General features: G+C 42.6%; 1 protein-coding gene across 1 annotated transcript; it reads right to left on the reverse strand.

Annotated features, from left to right (window-relative positions):
* Window positions 1-20,084: 20,084 nt before the first annotated feature.
* Window positions 20,085-24,268, reverse strand: LOC120893681 (glycine-rich cell wall structural protein 1-like). The gene is made up of 4 exons (XM_040295706.1): window positions 24,183-24,268; window positions 21,414-21,614; window positions 20,988-21,161; window positions 20,085-20,094 (listed from the first exon to the last, which is right to left on the reverse strand). The coding sequence occupies exons 1-4, from the start codon at window positions 24,266-24,268 to the stop codon at window positions 20,085-20,087; spliced, it is 471 nt and encodes a 156-aa protein (XP_040151640.1).
* Window positions 24,269-25,137: the final 869 nt, after the last annotated feature.

Raw genomic sequence — 25,137 nt, forward strand, 5'->3', positions numbered from 1 at the left:
TTGTTGTAATTTATTATAGCAAAGTGCGGTATGTAATTTAGTTTAATATTATATTATTCTTTCAATAGTTTACTCCCTTCGATTGCTTGAACGTATCCCTTTTCAAAAATGCAGCTATCTATTCATGATACCATTCCTTTAGTATCGCGTTTCTTTCCATCTTCCTTTCTAAGCATTGTAGTCTTCTTAGCGCTTGAGCGTAGCTTTCCAGGAGTCTGATTTCAGCGCTCTTTCATAGTAAACCTATTACATACCCATTCTCCGTTTTATTTAATGTTTCCTTCATTTATATTTTTGCTCTCTCTTCTTCTTTTAATTGTGGCAAGTAGGTGTAAAAACACCGAACTCTTCGGAAGAAAAATATCCTTTCATTAGATCCGCCATTATTTTTTTCTTCTTTGCCATTCTCCATGAGAGAAAAAAATCCTTCCTGTTTGGATTTTGAACTATTTGCTCCTAGTAATACCCACCCCAGATGAGTTTGCATAGCTATTGGTCCTCCCACCCAGTCCGTTTGGTGCGTAATGCACACATGTGGTAACCCGATAATTATTGTTGATAGTCCATCACGATAGCTTGCTTAATCAATGCCCTTTAAATGCCGATATATTTTTTTCAGCATTGACTGTTCTCAAGCCATCAAGGTCAATACATTTTCCGGACTGGTTTATTATCATAATGGGCACAGAGCCTGATCGCCAACGAAAGTCCCTTCTTCCTTCCTCGTTGGCCGGGAATGGCGTCCTCCGGCTTTCACTTCATGAAGTGGTTGTATGCTTTAGGGGTTATTCGATCTTTTAGGACAACAAGACTAGCATAGTGCATGTAAGCACAAGGAGGCGCGTAGTAGGCGTTTGTGAGTTCAGCTTTTACAATGTCTTTATTTGCACGCAAAAGATTTACGAAAGTTGAACTACAAGTACTTAAGCTAATCTAATTCAGTAAAGCAAAGTAAGAAAAAGCAGTGAAACTACAAAAAAGGTTCGCCTATCGCTCTCTGCCAACTTGTTCCCTGCTCGTACGCTTGCCGAATGCTCTTGCATGTCCCGAACCCGAACCTCTTCCCTTTCGGCCTCTCGAGCACTCACCCACACACACGTGTGGGTGTTCATCGCGTTCCGGCCACGATCGGGTTCGCCCGATCATTTCTACTCTTGCTGCACATTTCGCCCGGTTTGGTAGATAGTTGCAGGGCTCGCCTAAGTTCTTTTCGCAACAGTGCAAAAAATATCATCGGACGACCACTGCTCAGCTCCAAAGAGCCAAACACATAGGTGTGTTAAAAATTTCTCATAAATCCTAAATTGATGAGGTGCAGACAGTCGGCGATCATAACATCATGTCGAAATAAAGAAGTTTTTCAAGAGATGATGTTTTCTTATGCGGTTCAGGACAGGCATGGCCTCGATACTTTTCGTTAGTTCTAGACGGAGCAACCACTCTTGGGAAACAAACTGCTCCTGATACTAAAATTCATTAAAATAATATCCTCAAAACACAATACCAAACAATTTAACAAACAAATTACATCAACATTATAGACAAATTTACACAACTTTTCACACCTAAGTATGAGATTTAGAACTTTTAATTGAAGTAAAACAAATCAACAAATTAATGTTCATCTAAACGCATTTTTAAGGCATTTGCCAACTTTTGTACCAAAATCTGCCACATTCAACCCGCTTGGCAAAGAGTAACTCATTTTAATGCCTCTCGCCTCCCCTGGCCCTAGTTTTGAAGGAATCATGCGACACACTCGCGCAAGAGATGACATTATGTGTAAAGACGGTCATAATTCGATATGGTCAAAATGCGTCGATTGTCGTTTCATTTATGTGGCAATGATGTTTTCACTTCATCAAAATTTTAAACGTTAACAATTAGGCTGATGACAATATTTCAAATTTAGATCAAGGTGGTGCTTTATTTAGTTTAAATTAACAAAAATTGTTTTAGTTCTAAACGTGAACACAGGGTAGTTCATTCGTCACCCATCCTACATTTATTTGAAGTAAAATAAATTCCATTATACTTTATTTTGACCATATGATCAACACTGATACATTGTGCCATTTACATTGTGTTCTTCGCCCTCACGATGTGTTGTGAACGAATGCAAAGTTCATTTGGGAATTATTGGTGCCGGAAGATGCAGCGAAAATCATTAAATGTTAATAGAAAAGTGGTTAAGTTAAATGTGAAAGACTTCAATACACGCGTAAATGCAGTATGTTTTGATACATGATCTACGGGTAAGTGTATGCACAAGAAAAAGAATTTTTCAAATCATGTTTGTGTTCTAACAATCGAACTGCTTTTCATGTTTGTTTATTCTTCTATTATTTTCCATCACACCTAGCTATTTCATTACCAAAGCTCCTGATAACATATCAAAGCAGGTAAATCAGGCTTACAGAGTCGCCGGTTAACGTAACAAAAAACAAAAATCAAAGATTATTTTAATCACCATTGCTCTATCGTAGAGGAGCTCTGTTGCATCGTGTACGGTTGGACTAAGAGTGCTTTATTTCTCTTACATTCTATTACAATCGTTCTTAAAACCATCCTCACACTCAGTGCTGCAAAATGTCACTATCAATGTCATAAAAAAATCTGACTGAAACAAAATCCATATTAGTGTCACGCACCCAATTGTGAAAATCTGATGTGATACTCAGAACGATTGGTGTGACTTATACATGCTCATGATATGTTTGCGACCATCGCTTTGTCAGTCACTATATCACGACTTTTTTTTTTAACAAAAAAAAAAACAAAAAAAAACAAAATCATCTCAGCGTGACGAGCTCTACTGCGAAGATCAGAGGCGAGCCTCAAACAGTTGGTGCAACCATCGCATGCTTGGTGACATTGTGTGCAACCAACTCGTCTTCAATCACTTGGTCGCGACATTTGCAGTCGGTGATCGTCGCTATGGTCACGGGAGATATGCATTGCGTGCGAGTGGTTCCAAGAAACAAAAGAGCATGTTTTCTCGCTCTGTTTGACCCGACAGATAATCAAAACAGATAGAGGGAGAAAGCATGCTCATTTTGTTGCTAGAGCCCACGCGCAAAGTATATTCCAAGAATGTCGCGATTATTGCCGACAACAATGTCGTGACCAAGTGAGTGATCAAAAGTTGGGTGCTAAACTAAATGTCACCAAGCATGTGATTGATTCTTCAACTATTTCAGTATAGTCACTGATCATCTCAGTTGTGTACGTGATCTGATTTGAACTTCGTTTCAGTCATGAGTGTTGATGATTGAAACAGTGGCATTTGGCAGCACTGTTCACAGCCAGAAAAAAATCATGATAATGCTTGCGCCGGCATTAAGCTTATTGTTTGTCAGTCAGAGTATCGCGTTGGGCTCAAGAATTCACATGTCGTGTTCGGCATGGCATGACTCACTTTTAATGAGTATCAGCAATGAGCATCAAGCTACCACGGATATGTTCATTGTTTTCGTTGGTGAAAATCTCGTGATACTCATGACATTTTGCAGCACTGCTTACACTACTACACTTACACTAGTCAGTCAAACGCGAATTCACTAACACTAAACCATTATATTTCGAGCAGATGATACTATTCGCAACCCTCGCAATGTTTAACGGGTAGGGGGGGGGGGGGGGGAGGGGGATTCGATTGGGATTCTGATTGGGATCGGGATTGCGATTCGATTGGGAATTGGATTGTGATTCGATTGAGATCGAGATGCTTATTGGGATTGCGATTCAATTGGGATTCTGATTGCGATTGCGAATGGGATTGCGGTTAAAATTAGAGGCTGTCCCCGAGATTCGCTATGTATGAGGGTCGAGAGAAACTACGTATCTATATTTCCGGAAGTCGAATCATGCAGTTTTCAGTCAAAGTATAGCAAATGTTCGTGCAATGAAGCATTTAATGAGAAGTTATAGTCACTAAATAAATTATTTGCTTTGATATTGAATGTAGGTTCGCGTATCTTGAGGACCTGTACTAAATATGATGTAAGTACTGCAAAGTTAAATAATTAGGAATAAAACAGAATGACCTCTTATTCCAGCTTATGTAAAAAAACAACCACACACAAATACACCCGTGCATACGAACGTCCACATATCCCAAGCCACATATAATCATACCTATACGTTTATGAAATCACAAAACATACAAGTTCAGTACATGGTTATAAGGTGATGCCAACCTCCTTATGAGATTCAGGATTCGGAATGTTCGAAGATTCAATCCCTAGAATGATTCGATCGGATCAGATTCCGTTTTTAAGATTTGAATCCCTTGAGGTGTTCACACCTACGGCCGCAGTGACAAAAATACGCTACGTTTTTGTGGCCTGCACTGTGCCTCAGTATTCACACATCATGACGTTAGACGCGCGTTCAATCGATGGCGCAATAGCTAGTTAAAATAAATGCTCTAGATAAGAGCGATAGGATTAGGTTATATTAGATTAGATGAGATAAGATTAGATGAGATTAGATAAGAGTAGGATTGATAAGAGATTCTCCGACCGCCAAACCGAACAGACAAAAGGGCACAAATAAATGTTATTTCGTATATGAACATCGGGGAACGATTGGGATTGGGATTCGATTGCGATTTGTTTGGGATTGGGATTTGTTTGCGATTCGATTGGGAATTGGACTGGCATTGCGGTTCGATTGGGATTGGGATTGTGATTCGGATAGGAATAGCCATTAGGATTCTGATTACGAATGAGATTGAGACTCTGTTTGGGATAAGGATTCTGTTTGGGAATGGCATTCTTATTGGGTTTGCGTCAAGTTCAATGTGTATGAACATGACAAGGTGAAGTTGTTCACCAAATGTTGCATATTAATGTTTTATATTCTTTAAAAGAAAAATGCGTTCCAACTGCTATAACAACTTGTCCAACGTCATTGGAAGCGGTGGAAGACGGGCTTGCGGACTCGATTTTCAGGAACATCTAAGAGATCGTCGTCAGGAAGGGCCAACAATGCTGTCCTAATGAGGAAGTGACCCGGTGATAAAACATCCAACTCTAAAGGGTCCTCTGATAATGGAGTCAATGGGCAACTATTCATTTGTCCCTCGATCTGCACCAACACGGTCGTCATTCCAGCAAACGATAAACGTTTTTGCAGAGTACGTTTGGATGACTTAACCGCCTCTTCTCACAAGCCTCCAAAATTAGGTGCCCGTGGACGTACGAAATGCCACTCAATGTTATTCATGGCAGCTCCATGCACTGCCTCTATATGATGGGAATTGTTCAGCAGGCGATACAATTCACCAAGTTCACTATTTGCGCCGCGAAAATTCAGTCCATTGTAGGAATAAAACAGGAGACCTCTGCGAGAGACGAATCTACGAAAAGCTGTTAGGAAAGCCGGTGTGGATAGATCTTCTAGTAGCAAAATTTTGGAACTAGATCTTGACATGCTTGCTTCCTTGTCCATTGGAAAGGTGTTTCCTTCTTCACGAGCAAGCTGATGAAACATGCGAGTGGCTAGAAACGATGAAGGTGATAGCCCGAAAGTGACTCGCTGAAGTTCTAATGTTTTTATCCGTTCTGTGGGATCACTCCTTCACAAAATTCGTTGCATCGGAGTATCATCTGGGTGGACCATTACTTGTAAATATATTTTTTATATCAGACGTCAAGGCAATTGGCTGTAGGTGGAATTGTAGCAAAAGATTCAATAATGTTTCTTGAATAACTGGTCCCTTCAGACGTCATGGCAATTGGCTGTAGGTAGAATTGTAGCAAAAGATTCAATAATGTTTCTTGAATAACTGGTCCCGATCCATCAAAAACCGGATCGCTAATGCTCGACTCTTTCAAGACAGGGTAATGAGGAAGTTTAATGCGATGAGCGTACAACTGTACATCGAGCACCGTCGCGGTAGGTCAGTTTTTACTGACATGAGCCGAGGTGGCATAATACTTTGTTCGAAGCGGACTTTTCAATACTTGATCGTCCAGGCGATCATAGAAACCTTTAGGAGGTTTCCCTTACTGGGAATGTTGGAGTTTAGAAGCCTTACCTTGGGTAGGGGGACATAACGAAACTCTTGAAATAAGTTGGAAGGCGAAGTATTAGGAAGCGAAACGTCCTATCTTGGCAGTCCGAACGAATCTGACTTGCCATGTCGGAATTGGTTTTATTTATACTCAATGGGTTTCGTACATTTGGTTTTGGAATGTGTTTTTGTCCTAATTAAAGGTTATTGATATGAGGTACAATTCAAACATTGTATTGGAGTGAGGTGTCTGTCAATTTGTGCCTTTGCTGCGCTTTTAGTGTTTTTAAAAGGTTCTGGAAAGTTTCAACTGTTCTAGCCAAGGAATGGGTGCGTTCGTCGATCTTTGCCTACACTGCGCTTTTTAGCAATAAGTTGCTATGCGTTCTCTGTTTGTCCACTTTGCCGCAGTAACGTTTGAATTGCTTATGTTGCGCGTTTCGGTTGTTTTCGATAAATGTGTCTCAATGGTTTTTACTATGGACGGTATGGTCTATGGTTGATCTGCTGATGTGTTATAATGAATGTGTTGCAATGGTGTGATTTGCCTTTCCGGAGTGTGTTACAATGTGTCTATAGCTGATAGTGTGGTTTATAATAAGTTCTGTTTACCAGATATGCTACATTCCTTTCATATTCTTTACACTTGAAACACACGATCACATCGTTTTCATTTATTTCAATAATAAAGTTGCCTGCACTTTGTTAAATGTTATGTTCATCACTAAACGAAGGACTAGCTGAAATCATATTGATTTGCATATTAGTATAAATAAAAGTAAGTAGTACTAACATATAATTTGATAACAACTTACCTTCCGGCAGGAGGCAATCGGTTCTTCCTTCGTTTGTGTTTTGGTTATTGGTATTGTTGTCTAAGTGCAATAATGCAATATCACTGTCAATTTCTAAAGGCGATAAAACTGACGGAAGCTGTAAACACAACTTAAAAAAGTTAACAAAATCGCATAACATCTTACCTTGAGGTTTTAACCAATTAGATCCCCGCTTAATGTCCTGCACGTTTCTTAATTGATATTCAGATGGTACAACATGTTTGGAATTTACATCATTATTTGGAAAAGGCATCCAAGGATTATCCTTTCCCCAAAATGCAATCCATTTTTGCTTCGTTGCTAAACACTCTGGGAATTTATGGAAGTAAATTTTGGCTCCCATCTTTTTCACATTGTACCTATTATTTTACAAGAGGCTACAGAGCACTTACAGTTTGAAGACATGATAAATAATTTATTATAATATATTGAAAACGATAAAGGTTGTTGAAATACACTCTGGAAATAACGATGGCTTTTCGACTGACCGATTGCAAACCGAATGTAAACAAACTGTTCAAATTGTAAACAAACCTTTCCAATTTGTCTGTCAAAATTTGTTCATTCATTTTTTATTGGAAATCGGCCAAAACTGGCTTTTGTCATAATCTGTCTAATAACCTTGCTCTACACATTCAGCACAATACACAATTGTCGCACTGTTTACGCTAGGCTCGTTGACACACGTTAAGGGGCAAAGCAATGGGAGTGAAAAAAACGCTAATTTTTTTTTTAAACGTATGCTTTTGTCACTTTTTTGAGCTTTTGTTAAAATTTCTAAACCTGGAGCATCCAGGAAATAAATTTGACAAAAGTTGACAAAAAGTGATAAAATTAGACGTTTGTCAAAACATGTAAACAACTTATTATTCAGGGCGGTGGCAACGCTGATCGGATGGGATTTATATGGAATTTGACAGATTACGTCGAACGTGCGATTTCGTCGTTTTACGTTATCTGTCAAATCCCATAAAAAAATTTGACGTTAAAATTCGATAAAATCGCATGCGAAAAAGCGTTGCCACAGCTCTTGGGCGGTTATTGTTGGTTACTTGGCGGCCAAGCTACATGTACCGGACGACATCGGACGATGCCATAAATCCGTTAACGCTAACTGTCAAAACCCATACAAAATCGGCCCGCTGTGATCCGACACGGCCCGGCCCGACGCGAATCTCTTGTCTGCGGTCCTACGTTTTATGGCATCGTCCGATGTCGTCCGGTACGTGTAGCTTGGCCGGGAAATTAAAACTCATGTTTGTAGTATATGTTTTCGATTGTTGTTTTATCTTGATTTGAATTTGAGAAAATAGAACTATGAATTATATATTCGAAATCAATATTCGTATCAAGAAAATCTATATATTTAAAAATCTCGTGTCACGGTGTTTGTTGCGAGCATCCGCCGAAACGGCTTGATCATTTTCAACGAAACTTTGCACACACCTTATTGTGATATGAGAATAGGTTTTAGGACTTACAGAATGTTCAGATGTTACACTAAACTAAATTTAATTGCAATTTTCTAACTTACATACAAACAGCAGGAATGTTGTTGTTGTATACAGTACTTTGACACTTGGTGTAAGATACTTCTCGGTTTACACTCGACGATCGAATACTGTTAGGATACGGGCACAGTACAATTATCCCAAAAAGGAAAGCAATGATGCTTTTTTTGTTTTTGTTTTTTTTTTGTGAAAAACTAAGTTTTCCGGGCCAGCTAGTAACTTATATAAAGAAATCATCCAATAAAGAGAATATCCTGGCAAACATTGCGAGGGTTGCGAGTAGTATCATCTGCTCGAAATCTTATGGTTTTCAAAATAATCTTTAAGTCTGTTTTTATGTCTTAATAATCTTAAACTTTATCTTTTCATAATTTAGTTTTGATTGTGGTGTTATTCGTCAAAAAGATCACTATTTAAATTTTTGTGGGTTTTTGGAAATAAAATGACAAATTCAGGTGTTTAGTATCCCGCACACTTAAAAATATTTCACGACCTCGGTTTAAAAAACTGCCGAAATCCGTCGGCTCTTTCGATTCTTGCTGATATGTCAGTTGAAAAAACCCAGTAGCCGAAAATCAGTACCATTTAAAACTGCAATATCAGTTAAAAAAAAATTTGAACCGAAACTCGGCAACATAACATGCCGAGCACATACGTTAACACTGCTGTCACCGAGCTCGTCCGTCAAAATAACCGAGATTTCAGCTTTACTATTTGGATTAGCCGAGGCTCGGTATTCTATCTGTCATTCGCCATTCTGTTAATCTCGTGCTAATGAAACGAAAACCTTTCGGAGTTATGTTGTGCTGTAAAATAAAAAATGTAAAAAAAAGTGATAATGAGTCTCTCAGCGTGAAAAAAAAACAAGAATCAGTAGCGTGCGATCGAGCACGGGTATGGAGCGGGGTTGGGGCTAGGAAACTCCATCAGCGCACGCAACTGGTGCTCTTCAGAGCGTCGCTCGGAGCAGTCCTTATTTAAGAATCAGATGTGGAAGCTAATCCGGTTGGTTCAACTTTTGCCAGACCTTTCAGACTTCCAGGATTCATTTCCGGTCACCTACAAGAGTTAAGTATCAACACTCGATCACAAGAAATCTAAAAAGGGTTCACTCAGACTTGTTTCACTCTGCCCGCTTTGCAGAACCGTGCCTGTACAAGTACCCGCTCCTTGTCCGGCTCATTTTCCTGTACCGGTACCACATCCAAACGCTGTACCCCATCCGGCAGTAGAATCGGCGCCAGTCCCAAAGCTTTCCATCACATAAAAAAAACCCATTTGATACGCAAATAAAATCACTAAAATAAAAATAAAATGTTTTTATATTTAGCCGAAATTTCGATTTGCTCTAACCAAAAATCTCGGTTAAACGTAAACGTCAAAACAAAATGACATTAACCGAGATGTCGGCAACAGAAATTTAACCGAGATCTTTGCCGAGATCTCAGTTGTGCAGATCTCAGCAAAAATTAACCGAGATTCGGCAAATTTTTTTAAGAGTGCGTCAAACATTGCGAGGGTCATCTGCTCGAAATCTTGTGCTATTTTCAATAATCTTTGTTTTTTATTCATAAATAATTTGTTTTGTGGTGATATTTGTCGAAACGATCACGATTTAAAATTTTGAAGATTTTTTCAACATAAAATGTCAAAGTTGAGGTGTTTAGTATGCTACAATTTGCACTGTTATACCTATTCTTCGAGTACTATAATTATAACTGCTAAAACTAGGGGTGAAAATACTACCAAGGCTCGTAAGCTCTTTAATGCGAGGGCTTTGGGGCGGTGAACTTGTATGGCGTGCGAGCCCTCGCGCGCCCTTGCAAATCGCTGTCAATTGCATGGCGGGATATCTTTGTCGAGAAACTACCCAAGCGAGTGAAAATTTCACTTTTCGGCTGTTTTTCCGATTGATATTTCGTGCAGGATTTGACAAACGAAACAGTGTACGAGATTCAGACTTTCTTCGGCACATAACCACAATAGCGTGCAATGGCATATTTGCTATCTTCATTTCACGTCTAGCGTTTGATATTTTGAGGATAAATAGTTTTTAAATTGTTGGTATTTATATGAATGATACGATACGTAAGAACACAACTGATTTAAATGCAAACTAAACATAGTAATCAAAAAGAAATACACATAACCTGCTTCAACCTGCTGGCTTCGAGAGCGAAATTTTTTCCTTTATTTTTATAGAGACTTTGAGCCAATTGGCCTCATTCGCCTCTTTTAATCGGTTGATTAATTTAGTTTAGTTTAGTTTATTAATCGATGGACTATGAAGCCCTCTCGAGTCAAAATTTGTTTACAATACACATTAGATAACGAACGGAACATTTATATATTGTTATTGTTGAACGCATTCCGAACACTTAAAAGCGAAGTCAGTTCCGTTATCGTCATTCCAGGCTCGTAAATATCGTCAGCTAAATTTAAAAGACGGCACATACAAAGAAGGGGGTTGCGAGAGCCAAATGTTGTTCGGGTTTCAGCGACTGCCAGCATTGGTCGGCGACGAAGTATTCTGGCAGGAACATAGAGGTGAATCCTTGAAAGTAGCTCGGGACTGTCGATGGTTCCGTTTAAGATTCCCGTGATAAATGCCAGTCTGGTGTGCTCAACACGTTCGGCGAGAGGCGGGATCCCCAGCAGCAAACACCTAGTTCTGTAGTCGAGACGACGCGGCCAATCAGGAAGGGCGAAGCGCGTTGCCTTCCGTTGGATGGACTCTAGCCGCGCAAGTGCCCGAGTAGATGCTGGCCACCAAACAATGCTAGCATATTCCAGCAGTGGTCTGATAAGTGCGCAGTACAGTGTCTTGAAACACATAGGATCACGAAGCTCGCGCGTCATGTTTATGACCAAGCCAAGTAGATGATTGCTACTAGCGACTACTTGGTCTATCTGTTCTTCGAAGGAGAGTTTAGCATCTAGGAGGACTCCTAGATCCTTTACACAGTTCAGTCTTTCGAGGTTCTGACCATCAAGCGTATAATTAAACAGCGCTGGAGCTCTTGAACGGCTGAATGAGATTATGGCGCATTTATCGATACAGACGCTTAGTGTGTTACGCTTGCACCAGGAGACAAATTCAGTCAAAGTGGCTTGAAGTTGAAGATGGTCCTCGGGCTCACGGATTTCACGATAGATTTTAGCATCATCTGCGTAGAGTAGGCAACTCTTATCCAGGAGTGCCGTGCACAAGTCGTTTATGTAGAGCAGAAACAACAGAGGCCCCAGGTTGCTGCCCTGGGGTACGCCGGAAGAGGCACCGATAGATCTAGATTGGTGGGAGCCCATTCTAACTGCATATGAACGACCACATAAATACGATTTCATCCACTTTACCAGGGGTGGTGATAATCCAAGTCTATCAAGTTTTGCCAGAAGAATGTTGTGGGACACACTGTCAAAAGCCGCCTTAATGTCCGTGTAAATGGCATCAACCTGCATACCATCATCAATGGACATATAACACCCGCTAACGAATTGCATCAGATTTGTCATAGTTGATCTCTTAGGCATGAATCCATGTTGGTTGGTGCTGATGTATTTGCCGGCAGATGCTATCAATGTTTCATAGATGAGGAGCTCGAACACTTTGGCGCAGGCAGCTAAAGAGGTAATACCTCGATAGTTCACTGCTTCGTTTTTGCTGCCCTTTTTGTGGATGGGTGTTAGCCATGAGACCTTCCACTGTGATGGAAAGATTACTGTGCGCAGAGATTCGTTAAAAATCTTAGTTAAAACAGGAGCTACCGATACGGCACAACGCTTGAGAATTGTCGCTGGGATACCATCTGGAAGCAACAGCCTCCGGAGGTGTGATGTTAGAGATGAAGCTATCCTCGAAACGCGTGGCGAACAGTTCACAAATATCTGATGGCGAGTGTGCACAATTATCCTTATACCGAATAGTCCCGGGGAGGCCAGTTGACTTGCGCATGTTGTCGGCAAAGCTCCAAAAGCGGCGAGGGTACTTTCGTAAGCTTCGTTCAGTGTGGCGTACATATCGGCGATAGCAGACTCTATTATAACGTCGATAAAGTGCATGAACCCCATTGTAGTAAAGCCGACACGGTGTGGATCGACTAGCGCGCAAATAGTCATAACCGGCTCGCTTTGCTTTTTTTAGGGCATGCAATGTGCGGTCACCGCACGGCGGTCCGCGATGGGGCTTTTTTAATAGGAGCACATTCACGCAATGCGGCCCGCATAAACTCTGAGAAATCGTTCATGGCATGGTCAATGGATGTATTGTTTGAGCATTCAAAGGATTGGTTGAAGGAGCAGATCAGTCTCTTGAGTTTAGTAAGGTCAGTACGTGCGTAATTGAGCTTTATTTCCGTAACAGTGGTAGCGTGATTCATAGACGATGCTGTGATTTCCAAATCAAATTCGAGCGGTGGGTGATAGCAGTCTATTGGCAGCAGCGGGTGCTCGCTGACGCGTATGAGCGAAGAAGTTGTTGCACTTGACCAATTTCCGTATGCAAGGTCTAAAATGCGCCCCATAGAGTTAGTGTTGTTATTAAGTTGGTAAAGCGCATTCTGGTGCAGTCCATCGACGAATTGGGCGCTACGAACTGAACTAGTATGAGGTTCAAAAAATACAAAAGGGGTTTCATGATTCGATTGCGCAGGCGACCAGGAAAGAACGGGTTGGTTAAAGTCTCCCACGAGCACGAATCTGTCGTTTGGACCTAGTGTGTCGCAAATGCTGTTGACGGTGTTCAGTAATGCATTTATTTTTCCTTCGTCCGTGCTATGGTTGGGAGGAAGGTAGGCAGCAGCAATGTATAATCGGTACGTCGGGAGCTGAATGCACATGCAAGCGAATTCAAGTGTTTGCGCAAGCAATGGAAGCGCATGAGAGCGGAGAGCGGAACTCACCGCAATTAGTACTCCACCGCCTCGAGATAGAGAGCTGTTTGCGGCATTTCTATCGCATCGATAGACACAGTACGCATCGTCAAATAGGAGAGCTGTGGGAAGGCTGGGATTGAGCCAAGTCTCAGTGAGTACCACAACATCATAGTCCGCTTCTAATACAGTTAAACGGAACTCATCAGCTTTGGATCGTAAACCTCGCACGTTCTGATAGTATACAGTTATAGACGCGGAACGGACATTGAGTGGTAAGTGTGTGTAGGTTGGTGCATGGTCATCGGTGAGGGATCGTGTCGTTGACGTGTTGTTATTTCGTGTAAACAAGTGACTAGTCAGATTAAGTGGAACAGTGCCTTTTGAGGAAACAGTTGTGTGATAGTTACTTAAGAAAAAAGTGTTGAATAGTGGTTTGGTGCATTTTAACGGTGTTTGGTGTAGCTGTAGTTGTTTTTGGTGGAGCAGGCGATATTAAGGTACAATTCATATCGGGTGATAATTGTACAGGGTGCATCAGGCTATGTCGAACAGGTATAGGTGTGTTTGTGTTGGTAAATTCAGGACGATGGTGAGACGGCCTGTGCGGGAGTAAGATAAACTCACGCACACCAAGCCCGACCGGCCAAGATCCTGCGGTAAGTGCTTTATCTCGAAGAGCCGCGATAATTCTAACCTTAAAAGTTAGTGAACTAACCGAGCTAATGGTTGTTCCCGCTTTCAGCAAACTAAAAGCGATGACGTCCGTGGTGTCCAACTGTGATTTTACCATCGACACTACCTGGTCAACGGTGACGGTATTAGCTAACTTAGACAGATGTAGCCACATATAGTTTGTTCTTGGTAGTTGTGACACGGTTGGGATCGACGTGGTGGTGGTATCGGTTCCTGTTATTATTGGTGGTAGTGAAGGGCGATTTCTTTGATGAGTATTGTTGATTTCTGTATTTACAGGGTATAGTGGAGCATTGTCAACAACAATGGCTTCCGTGGATGCAACAACGTCACGGAACAACCTTCTACGCTTTCCACTCGGGAGGGCATCTGGGGGCGGTACGTTGAAGCGTTCGCTAGGAGCTTGGTGAGCCGCGGCAAAACTGGCAAAGCCCTCACGGATTTCGTGCATCACAGGCGGGACTAAAGCAGCTTTCATCACCTCGACAGCGGCAGTAAGAGCCGCCTGGAAGCCGACCTGCATACCCGTTGTTTTGACTGCTTTACTATGTGGGTTGCCAAGAGCATTCGAACACCCTACACAGCTCCAATGAAGAGATGCCGTCCGTTTTACCTCTTCGATCACAGTGGAAGGTAATTTAGTGCACGCTGAGTGATATACAGCATCACAGAACGAGCACATAATACCACATTCAAGCGATTCATGTGGCACAGAGCAATCACAACAAACTCCCTCCATTTTAGTTGCCGTTGCAGATAGATGCCACAGGACTCAGGAACAAACGCAGGAATACAGCAGAGTCAGGAAAGGTTGTGGCGAACAATTGAAGGCAGGACTACCAGAGACAGCTTAAGTCACAGCTAAGCGGCAGTTTGACGAAAATAAGGCCGAAACGACAAAATAATTCACGGATTTACGCGGAGCACAGTGAGAAACACACTCTGTCGTCAGCTGTCAACTGTCAACATTATACTTAAAGTCTAACAATCTTCTTTGCAAGCCATTTGTAGCTTGAAAAATACCTTATATCGGGTAGCCTCGGTTTACTTAAAACTATCTGTTGATTTTATTATCTGTCACAAATATGGTTTTGGTTAGAGTTGTTTATAAAGATTAGTGATACGGAGGAATTTTAAGTTTACGCTGGCAATCGCTGTCTGGTGAGAGGATGGTGTCGATGCTGTGGTCCAATTTGCAGGTGATGCGTTCCGCAGGGTATCCATGGCATTCGGTTAAGATGTGACGGACGGTGATGTCGACGCCACAAGAACTGCATAGTGGTGGGCTTGATTTTTGTAATAAAAAGGTGTGGGTAAGCTGGCTGTGTCCTATCCGGAGTCGTGATAGGATTCTCTGGTCTTGGTGTGATGGATGGTCTTTCCATGGTGGTGTTGTGGTCTTGATGGTTCTCAGGAAGGAACGGCCGCTGCTAACCCAATAACCATTCCAGCTATTGGCGATCATGGTATTGTTAAGGCGGATGAAGTCACGGTGTGGAAGAGTGGTGTGGCTGCAGGCCGGGTAATTACGTCCTGCGTTGGCTAGTCGGTCTGCTATTTCGTTTTCCTGGATACCTGTGTGACCAGGAATCCAGCAGAATGTTACTTGGAGTGGATTTGGTATACTGCAGAGTTGTTGGATGTTCTGGTCGCGGGTGGTTCCAGATTCAAGTGCTTGAAGAACACTTGCACTGTCGGTGAAGATCACGTTAAGTTTGTCTCTGTGTAGACCTTCATCAGCAGCAATAACCAGGGTTATTGCTTCTGCGGTGAAGATTGAGGTATGGTCTGGTATTCGTATGGCGCTTTTGTCGCTACTGGAGTAGATTCCACAGCCAGAGGAACCATTTTGTACTGATCTGTCTGTGAAAATGAGATGGTGGTTATGGTATTTTTGCTGAACGAGTTTGGAAAAATGACGGTTAGCAATGACACTATTGCAACCAGCCCGAAGCTGATTTTTGATGGTCCAGTCTATTTGTGGCGGGCGGCAGTACCAAGGGCGACTACCGATTTGGATGAGTTTGGTGACTGAGGGGAGTGTTTGTCCTGTTAGTGCGATGAATTCGATGTTTGCCCTTTGAATAAGGGCATCGGCCTTGATGTTTTTCTCCATCATTCGTCCAGCAGCTGCTACTATCTTGTCAGTGATGATGTGGTCCAAGGGTTGAAGTCCGCTTTCACACAGAAGTGATGCTATGGGGCTCGTGATGAAAGCCCCAGTAGCACAGCGGATGGCGGTATGGTATAGTGGTGCATTTTGTTTTTGGAAATTTTCCCGTTGCCGGCTATTGATGATTTGGAGTAGTGTTTGGCGGGAGGCGCGATGTAGACCGGTTCCAAGCATTCTGAAAAGATTAATACGGTTCTTCGCTTCTCTTTTGACCCGTATAGTATGTGCTTTAAATGTTAAGTGACGATCAAATGTCACTCCTAGGATATCGGATGAGTGTGTTTGGTATTACTGAGTTATTGTATGTTATGGGTTTTAGTGTATGATATTTGCTATTGCTCATGTGAAGTATTTTGGATTTGGAATGTGAAATTGTGTAACCTGTCCAACGTGACCATTTCTGAACTATATTGACCCCTTCTTGTAAAGATGTGCGTGATTCTGTTCTATTGCTGGATGCTAAGACAAGAACTATATCATCAGCATACATGAAACATTTAATGTTACAGAGCATGGGGCGGAAGAAGGATTCTACACTAATCAGGTTAAGAGTGGGAGAGAGAATGGCACCCTGGGGAACACCATTCTCTTGGACGTGCAGGCCAGACGATTGAGTTCCAATTAAAACTTTAAATGTGCGATTTGAAAGGAAGCTTTGAAGGTACGCTGTAATGCGACCTCCAAAACCCCACAAATTTAGCTGTTCAAAAATTGTATGTCGCCAGGTTCTGTCAAAAGTTTTTGATAAATCTAATATTACGCAGTCGATGTGGTGGCCTTTGGGGTAATGTGTTTCATGTGTTAAAAGTTCATTAAGTTCGGCAAAATATGTCTCAGTACCTTTTCCACCTCTAAAGACGTGTTGATTGGTACTAAGGAAGTTCCGGTCTTCTAATTCTTGTGTCAATCTTCTATTTACCATTCTCTCCATGATTTTGCCAATGCAATTCATGAGAGAAATGGGTCGGTAGCTAGCTATTGCATGTGGTGATTTATTGGGTTGTGGAATGGGAATTGTGAATCAGGTTTAACAGTCATCCGGTATGTTCCCGGAAGACCAAATATTATTGTAAATCTGAAAGAGGACTGTTTTGGACCAGTAAGGGAGGTTTTGAAGCATTGGATAACCAATGTTGTCCGGGCCTGAAGACATGCCACGGCATTTATTAAGAGCCCAATCAAGCTCATGAAAAGAAAAAAGACTATTGTAATTTTGGTCGCAAGCGTCTATGGGTGGAAGGGGTCTGGACTCAGAGATGAATGTATGGGTTAGAAAATGAGATGGAAAATTATGTGTTGCAGATGTGTCATAAATGTATATAGATAAAGCCTCAGGTATTTCTGTTGGTGGAATAATGGTGTTTTCTGTTTTTAGAATGATTGGAGTTGATTTGTGGTTTTTACCGGATAAAATTGCAACTTGCTGGAATATTACTTTGGTGGTTGTCTTAGTGTTAATTTTAAAAACAAATTTGCCTCTAGATAGATTTTTTGCTAAATTTGACGGCTTCTCTTGATTCCCAATTGGCTTCTTGGTATTGGTCGGCCTAGAGCGGTGTAAAAATATTGTTTCTTTTTTTTTTTTAGCGTTGAAGACTATTGAGTGCTGTTCGTCGAGTCTTAATGGCAAGGGCAAATTTTCTGCCAACTGTACCCTTTGTAAGAGGGATACTAGATGAGGCTGCATTTGTAATTGTCTCTGTAAAGCGTGTAAGCGAGGGAGGATCATCTAAGGGTTTTCGATTTTATACTTTTCCCAGTCAGCCTCCTCATATTTCCACCTGGGACGTTTTTGAGGGCAGTGGGTTAGTTGATGGCTATGGACAAAAAGCGGGTGGTGATCACTGCCATAGGTATCGTTATGGATAGAAACAGAAAAACTAGAAGCTATAGAAGAGGAGAGAGCACAAAAATCTAAAATAGTACCTTGTCCATTAGTGGGACAGCTACGTGTGGCTGTGGTGTTATGAATAACTTATATACTGCAGGTATCAAAATAGTCTTGTAGCATATGGCCACGAGTATTAGAGCCAGGATTACCCCAGGAATGTTGGGCATTAAAATCGCCAAGTATTATTGCAGGTGACGGTAACTGTGGTAACACAGTTTCCACCTCTTGAGCAATGATAGAAGGACAAAGAGAAGGGGGAAGGTACAGACTGACAATTGTGGATTCTATTGGTGAAGATATTTTAACGGCTATTGCGGGTATGTTTGTAGAAATATTATTAGGGTTATAGGGTATGTGTTTTTGTATGCCTATGCCAACGAAGTGATGCATTACGGTTGGTGTTTGGAAAAAATGCCAGGTATAGTTATTAAATGGAGAACTGTTTAGGTTTGGTATGGTCATTATTTCTTGTAAAGCGACTATTGTTGGGTTGTGGCGGGTAATTAGAATTTTTAGTTCATCAGAGTTACGGCTCATGCTCCTGATATTCCAGGACATGGCAAACAAAGGTGTATTGTTATTTAACGGAGGATGGGAATTTGTAGAATGAATGTTTGGAATTAATACAAAAGAAGATGTGATGTAAGTGGTCATTGTGTTAAAGAAGATTTCCTCCTCTCTGACCTCCTCACCTCGATGAATGGAGCATTATCGGGTGAGAGGAGAGGCTCCTCTCCCTCGGAGTTGAGGGGATTGGGAGAGGAAGGGATAGGGATGGGAGATGGAGGGGTTTTTGGGAGGGAGGGAGGTTTCTTCCCCGGAGGAAGAGGAGCCCTTTGAGAGGGCTCGTTTTTTAAGCGCCTTTGAAGAGGTCGCTTTGCTTCCATCCAGAAGGGACGAGGAGCAAGAAGAGTCAGACTCTGGTCCATTGTTTCAACTTTATCAGTGGTTTTGTTTTGATTAAAAGTGTTATAAAATTTGGTTTGTTCAATTTGCATGTTTTTGATAGTTTCTGTTAGTAGATCAATTTTCTTAGTTAGATTAGCATTTTCTTGTTTAAATTGAGCAATAGTTTCGTCTTTGGGTTAGGGGTGATAACAGGTGGAGTGAGTTTTTTCAAAAGTTCTTCATTTTGTGTTTTAAGATTAGCAATTTCTTCGTCCCTAGAATCGGGTTTAGTGGAAGGGGCAACGTTAGTTTGTGGATTAGAGGACACAACTTGAGCGAGAGTGAGCCTTTGTTAAACTGCGCTCTGTTTATATAGTTGGGAATCTATGTATTTTCGTGCTTCAAAGAAAGGCACGTTGTAATCAATTTAATATTTAATTACTTCCTGTTCCTTACGATAAAATGGGCAGGATTTGTCAAAAGAATTGTGGTTGCCTTTGCAATTCACACATTTAAGTGGAGCAGTGCATTCACCATGGGCAGGAATACCACAATTGTGGCAAACCTGTGAGGTTTCGCATCTCAGCTTGGTATGACCATAGTGAGCACAATTAAGACAAAGCATGGGATTGGGATAATATGTACGGGGAATCACTTGGAGTGGGCCAAGGCGGATAACAGAGGGGACACGTGTTGCAGCAATACGGAGGAGGAAAGAATTTGTAGGTGTTATTTCACCTACAAAGTAACTTGTTGGTCTTTTAAATTTGCTAGAACTTCTTCATCCTTCATATGTTTAAGGTCGGTAGAGAAAATTACGCACTGGACGGTATTAATAGTAGTGTGGGGTGTGATGGTGATTGGTGTTCCATTGATGAGTTTAGTAAGTGATTGTAACTTTTTGTAGTGGGACAATGATCGAGTTTTCAAAAGGTATTCAAAAGGGAACTCGTACCGGGAGGGGGATGAGCCCTCGCGGCAGGAGGAGGGTCCGACATATCGTCGGCCCTCTCAGCACTGGCACTTGAAAAACGTCACTGTCACAATGTTTTCACAATGTCCACTGCACCACAATACCACTTCACTTCTGAACGCAAATGGCTTATGGGAGTCCATCAGACTAATGTCTTTAAAAACTCACATCCAAGAGACTTCCAAAGTCTGTACTAATAAAACTGGTTACAACCTTGGGCCACAACACTTTACGTAGCGCTTTGAGAAAAGCGAACAACGTAAAGTGCGTTAGGATAGTTCTTAAAAATGTTTAGATTTTTACTTTAACGTCTCGCTGTGAAAACAACGAATGACGTAAAAGAATGTCTAAGTTTGGTTTTTTTCCCCACACGCACTACACTACAGCACAAAACTCCTGAAACACCAAACACGAACAACACTTTCCAGCACTGCACTGTTTGGACACAGCCCGCTGCGCAAATTCGAACAGTTTTCTGCGTAGTTTTTTGCGTCGTTTTGTGTCAAAAAATACGCAAAAAAATCCGCTATACTTCAGCCAAAACTACGATAGCCACCGTATTTATTGCAGTTTTTGAAGGCGCGGCGAGCGAGAGAGCAAATGCGAACAAACGGCTATCTCTTTCTACCAATTCAAATTTGGCGCAATGTAATTGTGTTGGTGGATAACGATAAAAAAAGTTACACACTACAGCGCGCTGTATATATCCATGTATTTAAAAGGCTCAAAAAGGTATTGGTTTATGATAATGGGAAGGAGGAGGACTTTCTGTATTGCACACATGTACTCATTTCGTTCGTTCCACACACTACTACTCCTGGTATTGATATTGTCGCTGTATTGCTGGTGCCGTCTCATATCCGTTCAAGACTTGTGCGTGTGCAGTGGCTAGTTTGCGGGCTGTTTTTTTTCAAGGAAATTTTTTCAGATAAATCAGCGCATACATATATATACATTGGTAAGTGTTTATTTATTTGTTATTCGAATTCTTACGTGCCGTGGTTGACTCGATCGCTGGATTGACCTGGCCTCGGTCAACATGTTCCATGCCCGTTCCGATTTGACCGGTTGACCGCGATGGACACGGATGTGTATGATTCTAATTTAAAATTTACTCCTTCCTCTAGCTAACCATGAATCCGGAAGAACTCCAGTGGAACTGTTCGGTACAGTGCGGCATATTGGCTGCCGCAGTGTTGTACCAGCGCCACCTCCACAGCCTCCTTCACAGCCACCACTACCAGCACCACAACCAGCACCACCACCACAGCCACCACCACCACCACCACCACCTACACTTATACCACTAGAACCACCGGCACCAAGAGCACCATAAATATTATTTCGAACACCGTTATCCCTCCAGCAAAAACCGTTGCCAAAGGGAAGGAGCATTAGGTTATGATACTTACTCCGGAACAATTTAGATTGATGCAGAAGCGGTCGATGACTGTGGAGGAAATGGGTCGGGCAGATGGCAAGCTGGCCAAGTACTCCAAACTACCAGAACATCGGCCTTCTGCTCTGATTGGCCAGGACTCCATTTACCCCGCCATACCATCGTCCATTTCCGTTCGGAAGGTTATGGGTAAGCGCGCCGCCAACACCACCGCCAACACCACCGTCCGTACCACCGCCAACACTACCGCCAACACCACCGTCCGTACCACCACCAACACTACCGCCAACACCACCGTCCGTACCACCGCCAACACCACCGCCAACAACACCATTCCAGCCTCGCTTCCCGAGACCAAAGCTACCGTCGAGAACAAAATTCCGCGCCGCCCTACCGCCGCCAAAGCCGGAGTTCCTGCAACAGTTCCTGCTGCCGTTGCAACGGATGCTCCTGCCGTTGCTCCTCCTCTGACCGATGTGCTGCAGGTGATAACCGAGCTGTCAGCCAGTATGAACCCCCGTTTCGACGAACTCGCCGCGGAAATCATGAATACAAAAATGCATTCTGCCACACAGCACCTAACATAATTTCTCATTATTTACCTTCCTTTCCGAAACACTTACACAGGGTTTTGGGAAGAGGCATATTTTTTACATTTATTTCTTAGCAATTGTACCTACCAGCTACCTTGCACATCAGCGTACTGCTGGCGTAATGTTGGAATTCTCCCTTATTCAAATCTACCATGTTGGCAGAGTAAATATTCGCCTCCGTTGAAAGGCAAGGTTCCGTAAAGGCAAGCACCTATTTGAAAAACACGTACCCCTGCACCGTAACGTCCTTGCCTGTTTTGTTGCCGTTTCGTAACGGACCACCTCGCCCGAGTTGGTCATGAACCATTGATCGCGAAAGTTTTTTCGCAGCGCGAAGCCCTGCCGCACGGTTGTTATGGTGTCGACACCAACCGTGCGCACCGATGGTTCGTCCACCGGTTTGTTTTGCTGACGCTTGGCAACAATGACATGTTGCAGTTCCAGCAAACGATGGACCGCTTGTACCAGGCTGTGCCTCCCGGAATGCACCAACTTTTTGAGGTCATGCAAAAATGCCTCAAAAATGAAGGCTGATATGTTTTTTAGTCCATCGAACCTGCAAACGTCATTGTAAACGTGCAGCAACTTATGCACCTTGCTATTCATGAGAACCGGGCTGTACAGATCTCCATAGGCTGCCACAAACCTATGCAAATATGAATTGGCCAGTTCCCATTTAGCGCGATGGTATGTGGTGGACATAAACGTCATAGCCATCATCAACAACATTAAGTGTGGGTACGCTGCATCGTTAAGTCTATCCTTCAGAACAACGAAACCGGCAACCAGCAGAAACATCCTGTACTCCGAAGCTTTCCAGAGATGAATGTATCGCAGGTCGCGCAGTTTACGTTAGTAATCTGAAGGCAGCCTTAACAGACGCAAGTGCGCCGACACTTCACGTTGCTGGCGACGTGGCAAGTAACAAGTTACGCCAGGGAAGCCATTTATCCACAAATGTAGCAACTTTGCCTCTACGCCCTTGTATATTAAGTGCATGTCTTCGGCTGACACAAAATCGTCAACGATATCGCAACCTAACAGACTCGTAAAGGGCGTAGGGTTGTTGACATGTGTTGGATATTACTCGTCACAGAAATCCTTGTGGTTCCGAGGCATTGTTCACCATACCGGAAGTAGATCCGGTGTCCATCCAACTCACCAACGATAATGCATTACATGCAGGCGCTGTACGCCTTATGCGATTTAACACCTGAAAAAAAAATTACACAAAAAAATCAGAAATAACTCGTTTCACCGCATATAACTGTAAAGGTTAAGTGGACAAACGCATAACGTATTTTAGCCGCTCCAGTCGCTAACCCGTTGCAAGAGATTTCTTGTTACAACGGTTTAGTCGTAATGAAAGCGTTGACTATATATAGTGCATTTTATCAACATACCTTTTATAAATGCTCGTGCCGGAACATCTGCAATTATTGCACGCGCTTCCACCCAGTAAGAGCGGGATTTAATTGTCAGACCTGTCACATAGAGTCTGTTCATTTCGTAAACAAACGGCTGCAAAAACTCCTTGACGAATAACGGGTTTGATTCGCCACAGAATATCGCAACCGTCATTACAGGAGTATGTGGAACGTTATGAGCCTGCATGAGAATCCGCCAAAATTGGGTCAGACTGCTCTTGTACACGGGTAGGCCATCCACAAAAATGTTCAACTCGAACCCCTCCTGGGTTGGCTGACAATCGCTGGAATAAAAAAAAAGGATGAGCACATGACCAGGAGCACTGTGTGTTAAATTAGATTTAAAACATGCTTACCGAAAATATGAAAGAAGACATTTTTCCACACCCTGGTACCACAGCTGCCCACCTGCGATTGGTGTAAGGGCTGTCTCCGGTGCTCCTGACACAGGCGTGTTCATCAACTTCCGTGCATCTCGGGGCAATTTGGTCTGGGGAAAGTGATGTCGCAAATGGCCCAGCAAAAGGTTCAAACTGCGATGAGTTTGTTCAGTTTGCAAGGCCCACATCCTCAAGCCATCCTCGCACGAAAGATCTCCGTACGGATGGTCTGGCATTTCCACCTCGACCTGGATATCCTCCACGTCTGTATCCTCGCTGCTGCTTGCGTCGGTCGTACCTTCCTCCTCGCTTTCGCTAAGCGATCGTTACTTACCGATCTCTTCCATGGGCATCGGAACATCTTCAAACTGCACTGGCAAGGCATCACGCGCTCGGTCATCTAAAATATAGCCACGAAAACCATTGTTAAACACTGATCGCTATATTCACCGTTCAGCATATAACCACCGTTCACCGATCACTTACCCACAGTCGGAGGTTCTGACTGCTGGGCAAGAAGGAATTTACCTTTCCACTTCCTCCAGACGCTGCTTGTAGAGCCGGGCAATTGCGTGGGACATCAAGCCACTTTTCTTGTCCTGATTCGAGGCCATTTTCACGCTTTCTATCGGGAAACTTTTCACGGGAGGGATGAGCACTGGTTGAATTTGTGTTGACGTTTGTTTACATTTTCTATCGGTACCAATACCGGTCTTAAATTTGGGCTGCACGCGAGAAAGAGATAGCACTACTCAAAGAATGACAACGCAAGACGGCTGACAGCTATTGGCCGTCTGACGCACCAACACATCCAAATCTTCGACAGCGCGCTCAGGCGAGGGGTAGGAAGCAGAGCCTGGGACGGGTAGCTCGACGAGCTGTTCGACAAATTTGCCGTAAGAGGGAAAAAGAAAGCATGAGAAAATGCGCGAAAGGGAATGATTTCTTCCGTCGCTTTGCATAGGGGGAGGTAACTCTGCACTGCACTGATCACGGGGTATAAAATACGAGTCAGTCGAGGAGCGCTTGGTAGAACACGTCCGCACTCTTCAGCTACTACGAGAAGATTGTTGTTACGAGCGAAATGTTACGAATGGAAGAACCACACATACAATCATATACTGCTTGTCAAATTATGAGAGTGTATGAGTTATCGTCCGAAAATTTCTGCTTGGGTACAATATCTCATATACATACCGCAAACAAATAGAAAATTGAGAAAACTAATTTCTTGCTACTTGCGGCGGTTCTCTGACCATTACCTTTCCACAAACCCATCGAATTGTCAATGTCGTATATGTTTGACAGGAGTTCGACGGATATCCTACTGAAGATTGGCTTATACAGAGAAACGGTAATTTTCTCAGTTCCTTCTTTATAGAATCAACATAAATATAGTGGAGCATCGTTTATCCAGGTACCTTTCATACGGTTGACCGAGTATTTTTGCTGTTTAGAAATGACAGCTTTATGCAAAATTGGC

The sequence above is a fragment of the Anopheles arabiensis genome, chromosome 2 (genome assembly GCF_016920715.1).
Source record: "Anopheles arabiensis isolate DONGOLA chromosome 2, AaraD3, whole genome shotgun sequence".
Lineage (NCBI taxonomy): Eukaryota > Metazoa > Arthropoda > Insecta > Diptera > Culicidae > Anopheles > Anopheles arabiensis.

Coding starts and splice junctions, on each gene's coding strand:
- LOC120893681 (XM_040295706.1), bottom strand. CDS start 24,268: ATGGCCTCGAATCAGGACAAGAAAAGTGGCTTGATGTCCCACGCAATT. Junction 21,615..24,182: donor CGTCTGGAGGAAGTGGAAAG/GTAAATTCCTTC, acceptor TCTCGACGGTAG/CTTTGGTCTCGGGAAGCGAG. Junction 21,162..21,413: donor CCGAACGGAAATGGACGATG/GTATGGCGGGGT, acceptor CGGTGGTTCTAG/TGGTATAAGTGTAGGTGGTG.